Source organism: Sapajus apella, unplaced genomic scaffold (genome assembly GCF_009761245.1).
Source record: "Sapajus apella isolate SASKATOON/1434 unplaced genomic scaffold, GSC_monkey_1.0 scaffold23, whole genome shotgun sequence".
Lineage (NCBI taxonomy): Eukaryota > Metazoa > Chordata > Mammalia > Primates > Cebidae > Sapajus > Sapajus apella.
Window position 1 is genome coordinate 8,333,495 of NW_022436963.1, and position 12,852 is coordinate 8,346,346.

The 12,852-nt window shown below is 42.9% G+C and overlaps 1 protein-coding gene across 2 annotated transcripts in view; it reads right to left on the reverse strand.

Moving 5' to 3' along the window:
- Positions 1-12,852, reverse strand: part of ARHGEF3 (Rho guanine nucleotide exchange factor 3) — a 290,282-nt gene that overhangs the window by 215,877 nt on the left and 61,553 nt on the right. For both annotated transcript variants that reach the window (XM_032290250.1, XM_032290249.1), the window contains exon 4: positions 5,697-5,763. In XM_032290250.1, coding sequence (XP_032146141.1) covers positions 5,697-5,763 — 67 coding nt within the window. The remainder of the gene's footprint in view (positions 1-5,696; positions 5,764-12,852) is intronic.

Sequence of the window (12,852 nt, forward strand, 5' to 3'; positions counted from 1 at the left end):
TTCAAGACCAACCTGATCAACATGGTGAAACGCTGTCTCTACTAAAAATACAAAAATTAGCCAGGTGTGGTGGCACTCACCTACAATCCCAGCTACTCGGGAGGCTGAGGCAGGAGAATCACTTTCACTCAGGAGGCAGAGGTTGCAGTGAGCCAAGATCGTGCCACTGCACACCAGCCTGGGTGAAAAAGAGAGACTCTGACCCCCCAAAAAAAAAAAAGTCTCTTTGGGAAGCTGAGGTGGGTGGATCGCTTGAGGTCAGGAGTTCGAGACCAGCCTGGTCATATGATAAAACTCCATCTCTACTAAAAAATACTAAAAATACAAAACATTAGCCAGGTGTGGTGGCAGACTCCTATAATTATATATTTATTTCCTGACTGTGTCTAGGAACCAGACTCCCTTTCAGTGACAACACCGAACCCTTTCTTTGAGCAACTGCCCCTTCCCTGCCTCAGGTGGGTCCAGTGGAGCTACCAGTTACAGAGCCCTGTGTGCCTGGCTCCCTGACTATGGAGGGAGGCAAATGACTAAGGCCTGTCCAATCACATTACACCATCTTCTTGACCACAGTGATTGGCCAAAGCATAGTTATGTGACCCAAGCCCAGACAATCAGAGTCCTACACTGGGATTTCATATGTGGATCCTGGAAGCAAATCTCTCTTTCCTCTGGAAATGTGTGGCTACTTACCGTCACCCTGTTCCTTCAAAAATATCCACGTGTAGTAGGAGAAGACAAACCCAGAGAATGGCAAAGCTGAGAAAAGGAGTACACCTGGAAACAGCTGTGCCTGAAGCTTACCCACCTCAGTTTCCCTCAGTCACATGAGCAACCAATTCCCTGTAGACTTGAGCTAGTTTTAACTGAGTTTCTATCACTTATAACCCAGAGTCCTGACTAATATACAAGGTCTTGCTTTCTTCAACTAAATATTAAAAGGTTGGGGCTACAATGTCCAAATTTCCTTATAAGCCCCAGAGTCTAAAAAAGTCTTCCCAAATGGACTAGACAAAAGTAAAGACCAGGCACTGGAGGAGACAAGACAAAAATAGCTCTGGAATTTGGTCCATATTTAATTAAAACCTCAGTTCTGGCACCTGAAACAAGGCCTTGCTCACAACGGGTCCTGGTTAAGCATTTCCTAGTTAACTAACAGACAATGGCAGGAGCTGTGCCCCGGAGACTTTCACAGTTCTAGGGTGTGTGTCTTCCTTGGGCCTCAGTGCCTCCACTCCACCCCAGTGAGGACCTGCAGCAAATATTTTCACAAGAAAGAGTGGAAATTCTGAATTCTGAGCTCAGCACTGCCCCAACCAAATGGGAGCAGGTGTGCAGGAGTACCTGATGGAGAAGCTGCCTCATAGCTAGACACCTTGCAATGCCCAGGGTCCCTCCTCCCTCAGCCTTCTCATTCCTCCCATTCTGTGATGGTTTTCTCTTACTATTCCTTCCATGTCCACTCCAACACAAACCATTCTCTCTGCTTCTCTTGGTGAATCCATCTGCAGCACCTGTGGGTCTGGTGAACGGTGGGCACAGCACCACGCCTTGCTCAGGAGGGTGGGGAAGTCCTGGAGGGTCTGTAACACCCAGGACCTCTGTCTCCTTAGACAAGCATGGGAACCGAAGGGCAGAAGGCACCCTGCTATTAATGAAGATGACAATCTGGGAAAGGGCTAAACCACTTGGTAAGGAGAGGGGATGTGTAATCTGAGTGTCAATAGCCTTTTCTGAGCCTCTCTATAGCTAAACACTCCAGTGGAAAAAAAAGAGGAAAAACCCAAATGCAACTGCTAATGTCTGAGAACGAATGGGGGTCTGCAGAGAACGTTTCCAGGAGAGACAAAGATGGGGGTGCAATACAACTCACTCAGCAAGACTTTCGTTAAAGTTATTTTGAAATCTCTCTCTCTTCTCCCAAAAAGTCTGCTTCTCAGCCACCCAGATCTTGCCTACAAGCTTCTCCCACTGTACCTCTCCTCTAGAGCAATGTGGTTCCTTCTTCTCTTGCCTTTTCCAAATCATTTCTCACCATCACCTCTTCCTCCACCCCACCCCCTTAAATTCACAAGTGCCTAGGACCTCAGTGAACAAACAGTGGATCCTTTTTTTTTTTTTTCTTGAGACAAGGCCTCTCTGGCGTGCAGAGGCACAATCATCACTCACTGCAGCCTTGAACTCCTGGGTTCAAGTGGTCCTCCCGCCTCAACTTCACCAGTAGCTTGGAGTACAGGCACAGGCCACCATTCCCAGCTAATTTTGGGTTTGTTTTTGTTTTTGTTTTGTAGAGACAGGGTCGTGCTTTGTTGCCCAGGCTGGTCTTGAACTCCTGGGCTCAAGTGATTCTCCTGCCTCAGCCTCCCAAAGTGCTGGGATGACAGGCATGAACCCCTGTGCCCGGCCTGGATCCCTTTTCTTTGCAAGCTAAAGAGGAATGAAATTGCAAATGCTTATAATACAACGGTTTTCTCCAACAGATATATAAATGTGGAAAATTTTCTAGCATGGAGATTCTGAAACCTTCCTTTCTAAATAAAGAAGAAAGCAGAGTGTTCACAAAAAGCATACCCTGCTCTAGAATAGCATGCACAGCCTAGTCTAACAGACCTGGGAGTCAGATTTCATTACAGAAGATGTGTCAGCTAGATGACGCCTCACACGTCTTCATCCTGGCATTCTGTATCCTTCTCATTCTTCAATTTTAATTACCATAATGACAATTACAAAGTGCCTCCTGGCTGGGAGTGAGGGTGTTTCCACTTGGTTGGGTTCCCTTCCGCGGTCCTCGACCATGTCACTGTGGATTATACTCTGAGGCGAAGAGAGATCAGTTTGGTCAAAGAGGAATCTGGCCTTTGGCCAGGCCCTGAACTTTCTCCCTCTGGTATATCTTGATGTCAGTTTGTCTAGCTTTACCAATAAGCCTCAGGGCCCAGAAGAAATCAAGGCAAGGTCAGGAGATCAAGATAAAACACCACAAATGGCTTAATCACTTAACACACAACTTTTGCTGTTTGGGAAAATCTTGTGAGCTAGCTAAGAATTTGAGGGCTCAACCTGAAGGCAACATTGCACTAAATTCTGAAACCTACTTGGTTGCAATTAGCCAAGGGCAGGGTTTCTAGGGTTTTTTTTTTTTTTTTCTTCAGTGAATTACTACTTTTATTTTATTTATTTATTAAGACAGAGTCTCACTGTATTGCCCAGATTAGACTCAGACTCCTGGGCTCAAGCAATCCTCCTGCCTAATCCTCCTGAGTACCTGAAATTATAGGTGTGTGCCATGGTACCCAGAAAATTAATGTGACTATTGTCTTAGAGAGATTTGGCAAGGATGGGGCCAACAGAGGGTCACCTAAACTAAGTATGTATCTAACAAGTTCTGTAAACCAGAGTTGTGCTAAAAAATTCACAGAACATTTTTCAAGGGAAAACAGTTGAAGAGGTCTTGTGGCCATAGGCGGTGTAATCAGTTGTCCCAGTTAGCCTGGTTCCAGGGAGTCTCCTGATGTGCAGGACTTTCAGTGTTCAACCCAGGACAGTCCCTGGGCAAACTTGGATGGTTGGTCCTCCACATGTACCCACGAGCCTTGGCTAATGACCATCGTTGGAGCAGGAGGAGAGCAACACTGCAGGGAGGATGGATAGGGCAAGCACTGAAAACAAAGGCCTTCGAAAAGGCTAACTTGCTCACAAGAGATCTAATTTCTCTATAGGTCAAAATTGACCGTTAATGTCAATTATTCCAACACTCTATTTGGTCTACAAAGGGTTTCATGATCGATGACTTTGGGAAATGCTACAAATGCCACCAATTCTCCTGATGGAGTCTCCACATACATCCACACATCAAAGACTTTGAGAAGTCCTCCAGTAGTAAGCATATTTAGTTTAATACACTCGGCATGTCCCAAATAGATCTGACCACACAAGCCTTTTTTTACTTCATGGTTATGATCATACAACTGGATACACTTTGAGAAATGGAGATCCTATCCACAAAACCATAAATGACTAAGGAAGTGCATGACTTGCATTCAGTAAAACATGCACATCTATTTCAGAAGTCAACACATTTCTCTTTGTACTCAATAAAAAGCATATTGTAACCTGAGCTAAAATAGTTTCATGATCTATATTTATTTTTAATAAGACATTTGGGGAAAATTATTGAAATCTATACAGGATTTTAAAGTGTGAACAGAACCAGTCAGAACAGTATTAAAAAGACTGAAGACCTGAACTTGAAACCCAATCTAAAGATAACATGTGGATGGATGCGAGAAAGGTATTCATTCATTCCATTCATTCATCTAATCAATTAATTAAGCATGCATGTGCCAGGCACTGTGCTAGGCCCAGAGATACAGTACTGAACAAGAGAGACAGAGAAGGAAGCCACACTCTTCAAGCCTGAGTCTTCCTATCTTAAATTTCAGTAAGGGCTAAAAAGCACAATGGTAAGAAACTGCAGGGGTACATCGGAGATTCAGGAGCTCAGATTCAGAGGGTGTTCATGAGGGATTCCTCCCAGAGGAGGTGATGTCAAGAATGAGACCCAATGGATAAAGTGGGTGGGCGAGGAGCAGTGTGTGTAGGAGCGTGGCGCCGGGCAGAGGAGAGAGTGCTCCAGGCAGAAGGAACACGTGCAAAGGACTGGAGGTGGAAAAGAGCTCAGAGCAGTCTCTAAAGATGAAAGAATTTTGCTCCTGAGGTTAGCATTGAACTCACTTTAGCACACAGTAGGACCTCCATACACTGTGGCTATTATTATTATATTACTGTTATGCTGAGGAAGACAACCCTGCATCAGGAAGAAGTTCAATCTGACCCTTCCTATACCTCTAGATCTCCCAAGCATGGTTGATTGCTCTGTGCTTGGTCAAATTTTATGATTCCTAAAATCTGTTTAAAGCTTACAGACTTCTCCTTCTGGAAAACAAAGCTCCCTGTAAAGGCATAAATCTACATATTAATAAACTGTACATTTCTGAGTTCTTTTCTCCTTCATTGTACACGGATTCCCTCCAGGCTCCAAAGAAAACTGCCCCAATGCCTGCCTCAGCACCTTTGACACTTCTTGGCTTCTTTGCGAGATGCTTCTGGCAGCCCAAGACCTTCAGGGCAGGTGAATGTCAGCAGAAGCTTACTGGGCCACTTGAATTTCTTTCTTCTTCTTTTTTTTAAATTTAGGCAGAGTCTCACTCTGTTACACAGGCTGGAGTGCAGTGCATGATCTCAGCTCACCGCAACCTCTGCCTCCTGGGCTCAAGCGATCTTCCCGCCTCAGCCTCCTGAGTAGCTAGGACTCCAGGCACATGCCACCATGCCAATCTAATTTTCGTATTTTTTTTTGTAGAGTGGGGCTTCACCATGTTGCCTGGGCTGGTCTCAAACAATCCTCCCACATTGGCCTCCCCAAGTGCTGGGACTACCGCCACTTGGAGTTTTTACTTAACCCACAACCACTGATTCAAATGTGACTTTCCCAAGTGGTAAAGCACTTGGAAACTTTCATCAGTAAAACCAATCCTGACAGTGGATTGAAATACTTAACGGAAATTCAAGACAATGAATTTCTTGATGGAAACTTTCATCAGTAAAACCAATCCTGACAGCATCCTTTCTGGAGGCCAGAGCATGTATCCAGATTTGGACATTTAACAGCAGGGGCTACCCAGGGCAGCACTTACCCCTCTAAAATTCCAGGCTTTAGGAGAGGAAAACATGGGAAAGTTGTTTTGCCGCTGCCGTTTAGGCCTAGAAGAAGAGAAAAGACAATGTATTCGTTATTCAGTGGCTGGATATTTAGAGGAAGTCACTGGTTTCAAATACAGGTTTATCAAAAAGAGAGACGCCTCAAGAAATGGCCCAGACAAACAAGGTGGCTGGAGTTTTCAATAACTCTGCAATCTTCAGCAGCCAAATTCACTCCAAACTCCTTCTCAGTTCCCCAGCACGAAAGCCCCAGAGTCCCTTAAAATAGCTCTTCTTCTGTATGAAATAAAATCTAACACGCAACCTGGATGCAATCAAAAAGTCAGACCAGACTCCCAATCTCTGTCTTGAATGTTCACACAGACAAAATTCCCACATGGACACTATCAGGGGATGTATAGCTTCAGCTCAGCCTGGAACTCTCCCTTGCCACACACACATGCTGGAGAGTTCCAACAAAGGAACTCCAGGTTTTGCTCTGTGCTTGGTCAAACTCCATTTGAGCTCCAGGTTTTTGGAGGAACCATCAACGGGACATTTAGCCCCTACCTAACAAGCTGAAACTGTTTTCCTCACCTGTTAACCTCTCAACATGAATCAATTTCCTTAGACATGACAGAGGCAGCTTTAAGACAAGCCAGCACAAAGAGACTCCAGACACATCAGAAGCACCTTATTTCTGTCTCACAAATTGAATCAAATTTTGTAGCTGCCAATATACCTACAGGAATACCTTTTTCAATATTTTTATGGATAAATTACTCCTCTAAAACATGTGATGTCTGTCAATATGTTTGCTGAAAGGCATCTCTGAAAAAGTGTCTACCTTGAACTTTTCCTGGGGCTTTAGTCACTGAGGTACCAAAAAGTTGGCTGGGTGCTGTGGCTCATGCCTGTAATCCCAGCACTTTGGAAGGTTGAGGTGGGCAGATTGCCTGAGGTCAGGAGTTTGAGACCAGCCTGGCCAGCATGGCAAAACCCTGTGTCTACTAAAAAAAATGCAGAAATTACCTGTGCATGGTGGTGCACACCTGTAGTCTAGCTACTCAGGAGGCTGAGGCATGAGAATCACTTGGACCTGGGAGGCAGAAGTTGCAGGGAGCCGAGATCGTGACACTGCACTCCAGCCTGGGTGACAGAGCAAGACTGTCTCAAAAAAAAAAAAAAAAAAAAAAAAATTCACGGAACCTCAGGAACGGTCAGCTGGTACAATTTTTCAGTCACTAGCTGAATCTTCTTTGTAGCAGTCCTGCTAAGAATGGCCTCCTTTAAAAAAGTCCTCACCTCTGGAAAATGGGTCTGTACTTGTGGAAGCCCACCCATTAATTTATTCACCAATATTATTGAGCAGCTACTATATGTCAGGCATGGTGCCAGACATTAGAAATCAGCAGTGGACAAGAAATTCTGTTCCTGCTTTCATGTCCTCACAGTAGGACATTCAGATCTACCCTCCTCCCCTTCAAAAAATTACAACATGGCAAATTGCTTCTTTTTAAGTGGTAGAGGAAAGTGCCTCAGGGGCTCGACCAAAGTTTGAGGAGGCAGAAAGGCCTCCCAGAGGAAATGAGGCCTCTCTGAGATGTAACAGAGAAGCAGCACTCAACAGGTGATGAGAAAAGGGAAAAGTAGGACAAGGCAAAGGAAAACCATGCTAAAAAGGCAGAAGGTGAGAAGATAAAATAGACATTAAATAGACAAAACCGGCCAAGTTCAAAAAGGGGTGGAAAGGACGCTAATAAATACTGTTATGAATAGGGTTACATAACTACAGATTCAATAGCAATTAAAATTTAAAACTTCCCAGTGCTTTGGGCGGCCAAGGCAGGAGGATTGCTTGAGGCCAGGAGTTCCAGACCAGCCTGAGCAACATTGCAAAACCAAGTCTACAAAAAAAAAAAAAAATTTTAATTAACCAGGCAGGATGGCATGAGCCTGTAATCCTAGCTATTCAGGAGGCTGAGGTGGAGGACTACCTGAGCCTAAGAGTTCAAGGCTGCAGTCAGCCATGATAACACCATTGCACTCTAGCCTGGGCAACATAAGAAGGCCCCATTTCAACAAATAAATAAAAACTACAATAAGAATGTTATCAATAATTTTATAGCATTAAATTTGAAAATTTAAAGAAAATGCAGAAGTTACTAGGAAAATATAACATATTAAAACTGCCCCAAGAAGAAACAGAAAGCCTGAGTAGCCCTATAATTAATAAAGAAATGAAAGAAAATATCCAGTCCAGACAGTTTAACTAATGGATTCTATCGAACTTTCCAAAGAACAAACAAAAACCATGTCATTCCAATCTTATACAAACTGTTATATAAAAGATAAAAAGCATCAAGAGTTAAGAGGTAGACAAAAGAGAATATGGCACATGTGAAGAACTGGAAGAAGTATGACAAACGTTAATGTTTGTTGATAAGGAAGTAGATGAAATGAAACTACATTCATTTTTATAGTGGAAGATCATATAGAACTATACAGTAATTTTTAAAAGCTAAAAAAAGAGAAAAAATGAAAATCCAAGTTACAGGAGCTATATATAATACTGTATAGAGACATAAAAATAATACTCTATTCTTTATAGTCATATATATATGTAATAAAAATGTAAAAACTACAGATGTTAAGGTGAAATCAACCACAGAAGAGTGATTACCTCCAGGGAGAGAGGGAAGGTAGAGGGCCTGGGATGAAGCACACAAAATTTGAAGCAAATATAGCTAAATGTTGATATATAGTGGGTACAGAGATGAATGCTATACAAAGATACAGAATTAGGTCTGTATACATAGGGTGAGGGCCCTGGATGTGCATAGGCCAACTGTTGACAGTGATTGATTACATAGCTGGGATGGTGTTTGGGCAGCATAAATGTGGACATTATCTTTTGTATTATGTATTTTTTAGTCTTTTACTATGAAAATATGTTGTGCATATATTTCATATAATAAATATAATTCAGAGTATAATAACATATATTAGCTGGTGGGGAAGGAGGCAGAAAGGCATGAGATGGGGCTGGATAGGTGGGCAAGGCTGGACAGGGCAACAAAGTCAGGGCTTTGGCCATAGGGTGATGGGGCTCCACTGAAGCAAGGAGTGACATGATGAGATTTGCCTTTTAGAAAGATCTCGCTGGCAAGGGAGGGGAAAAGAGAGTGAGGGGTCCAGAGTGAAAACAGGTAAGCTGGAGGATACTGCAGGCACCCAGACCCTCTGTGGCCTGTCTCAGGGACACTTTTAAGATTCTGAAGGCAGGGGAGTCATAGGCGTTCATTCAAGCTCCCTTCAACCATTTACCACCCTCTACCAGCTTTTTTTTTTTTTTTAAGTACAGCATTATTTAATTGAAATATCAAGTGAGCCACGTATGTAATTTAAGTTTTCTATTAGTCATATATATATATTTTTTTGAGACACAGTCTTGTGTTGCCCAGGCTGGAATGTAGTGGTGTAATCATGGCTCACTGCAGCCTTGAACTCCCCAGATCAAGCGATACTCTTGCCTCAGCCTCCTGAGACAACCGGCACACACCAGCACATCTGGCTTTTTTTTTTTTTTTTTTTTTTTTTTTGTAGAGACAGGATCTCTCTATGTTGCCCAGGATGGTCTTGAACTATTGGGCTCAGGTAATCCTCCTGCCTCAGCTTCCCAAACTGCTGGGATTATAATGGTGTGAGCCACCACACCCAGCCTATTAGTCACATTTTAAAAGTAAAAAGAAATAGATAAGTTTAGTTTTAATAGTATAGTTTTTTTTAACCCAGTATATCCAGAAATTATTAGTTTAACACATAATCAATGGGAAAAAAACTGTTAGAGATATTTTATTTTTTTCATGGTAAGTCTTCAAAATCCAATGTGGATTTTACACTTACAACACATCTTCATTGGCACCAGCCATGTTTTAAGTGCTCAGTTGCCACATATGGCATGTGGCCATCATATTGAACAGCATAATTGTAGGAAAATAATGCATTCAAGTCTCCAAGAACCTCTGACTGTGAAAATCCACTGTTCCATTTCTTAGCAGTTGGTGACAACCAAAATGCATAAATTGAGAACCCCTGCTAAAAATGAAGCATGCTCCAAAAGGATCTTAGTGTCCATCTGAATTCAGAAACATTCAAAAGGACAAAATATTTTACAAAGGCTTTAGAGAGGTAGTACTATACTGTAAATACTAAATCAACTTTAGGTCACAAATGTGTAAAGATCGACTTGAACAAAGCAAGAAATGAAACTCTTCCCCGAAATATGGACTATCCCAAACACATATATGTGCATGTCTCCCAAATAATATTCAAACCCATTCCAGAATTAACTAGAGAAGAGATTGAAATGATTTAATTCTGGAAATTCTATTATATTTGTAGTTCCTCTTGTGCATTTTTCACATTTGTTCTGGTCATTTGCTCATTTATATAAAAAGATGTTCTCTTTTTTTCTTATTGATTGATCAATAAAAATTTTTCATATATTCAGGATATAGCATCGAGCAATGTGTCTGGCACATAGCTGGCACTATAATAACCCTATTGAAAATGTACATACAAGGGCCAGGCGCGGTGGCTTGCGCCTATAATCCCAGCACTTTGGGAGGCCGAGGCGGGCAGATCATGAAGTCAGGAAATCAAGACCATCCTGCCCAACATGGTGAAATTCCATCTCTACCAAAAATACAAAAATTAGCTGGGTATGGTGGCACATGCCTGTAATTCCAGCTACTTGGGAGGCTGAGGCAGGAGAATCGCTTTAACCAGGGAGTCAGAGGTTGCAGTGAGCCGAGATTGCGCCACTGCATTCCAGCCTGGTGACAGAGCAAGACTCTGCCTCAAATAAAATAAAATAAAATGTACATATGAAAAGTCCCACCAACTAATGAATAAACAAAATGTGATATATTCATACAATAGATTATTCAACCATAAAAGAGAATGAAGTACTGATACATGCCACACCTTGGAAGAATCTTGAAAACATGCAAAGTGAAAGAAGCCAGACACAAGGGGTACATATTATATGATTCCATTTGTGAGAAATGTCCCGAATAGACAAATCCATAGAATCAGAAAGTAGATTAGCTCCAGAAGCTGGGGGAAGAGAGTAAATGGGGAGTGACAGCCTAATGGGTATGCAGATTCCTTTTGGGATGATGACAAGGTTATGGAATTCAACAGTGGTGGTGGGTGCGTGACCTTGTGAATGTACTTAATGCCATTTATGTATTATACATTTTTAAATGGTTAAACTGGTAAATATGGTAATGGTTTAATTGGTTACCATGGTAATATTTTATGTGTATCTTCCCACAATTTTTGAAAAGTGAGAGGGAAATAAAAATATTTTCAGGCAAAATAAAAGACACATATTTAATGGAAAAAATCCTGATGGACTAATGATGTGAAACGAAATCCTATTAACTACTCCAGAAGAGAATTCTGTAACTAAGCTGAGAAGCAAGCATTTTAATGCAGCCTGGGATTTGATGGAAGCAGCTTAGTGGTGGAGTTTTATCAGTACTTGTGAGAAATCAGTCCTACAAATCTGTTTCTGAGACATATATTTACATGAGTCACTCAACGATGGTAAGAATTCCCACACCTTCTGGCTTTCTCCACGTCCTCCACTCCCACTTCCCCTCCCACCCCCCACTGTCTCTGTGCTCAGATATTCAGCAGCAGCAGCTGGTCCGTCTTCTGCTCCCACTCAAGAGCCATTTTGCTGTATTGCCCTTTTGTATTTTAGCTTCCTGCAAAGCTTGTATCTTTAGAACAACTCTTCACTTGTGCAGTCTCCCGGAAGGAGAACTGCAGTGGTCACCGTCAGTCAGTGATTCCTGAGTGCTGCCATTCAGGGGCGGGTTGGCCCAGTAGTTAAGAGCACAGAAGCTGGATCCGGCTCTGCTACTCATCAGCTGTGCAGCGCTGGTCAACTGACTTAACATCTCTGATCCCTAGTTCCTCCATCTGTAAAATGAGGGTAATTAACAAGACCCCCTCCTCACTGGGCTGCTGTGAGGAGTAATGAGTTACTATACGTAAAGCTCTTAGTGACTGGAGCACAGAAGGGACCCCAAAAGAGAGCCCTCTTTCTGGGGATGAGCTCTGGAAGGCCAGGGACTATCTGGTGTAGACTTGCTGCTGTCACTGCACTCCTTGCAGCTAATAGGAGCTTAATAAATAATGAGAATGAATTCATGGTGTGGTCCTTGGTAAGTCTGGGGTCACCAGTACACAGGGTAGCCTTCTATACACAACGAAAGAACGTGAATACAACACATGCACTTCAGAGAGAGACAGAGAAAAATATCCATAGTGGCAGCCATGGGGAGTGACTGCTAACATTATTATGTTACATGGGGTCTTTTAAGCCACCCGGCAGGGAGCCCGCAGCAAGTCTGATGTAGGTTTTGGATCTGTATTCACCCTAGTAGTAACCTCTTCCCTAGGCCTCTCTCAGGCTGACTGCATCCTAAATAAGCATTTTCGAAACAAAAAGGCCCTCAAATGCCAGCCACTTTCTTGGTCTGGGCTGGAGCTGTCCAAATGTATAGCATTGAAGAGCATTCCAGCCATGAGGGATATACTGAAAGATGGACAGTCAGGCCCCAACATGGCCCCTTCCCCTGGGCTTTTAAGAGCACTTTGGGTTATATATGATTTTCACCTTACTAACCCCGCCTGGTGTGGTTCCCTTGTCCCTCATCCAGGACAGAGTATCTGCCCCGCAGCACATTCATACCCCAGACACTCCTGAGAGACACTATCTCATCATAACAAATGCACCAAGACTCCTGTCTATTTCCGTATTTCAAGTCCATGGATGGGCCCTGGGTTGCTCACTCATATTTTTGTATGTTGATCAGCCACCATAAACATTTCTAGAACAAATTCAGGCCTCTAGAGAGAGATCAGTAACCCAAGGAGGTCAGAGCATGGGCTCGGCAGTCTCCAAGACCTGGGTTCAAGCTCAAGTCCATCAAATGACCTTGGATGACTTATACAACTTTCCCAGTCTTCAGCTTCCAACTTGAAAATGGGTATGATAATACTTAGACCGGCCAGGCATGGTGGCTCACACTGTAATCCCAGCACTTTGGGAGGCCAAGGTGGATGGATTAC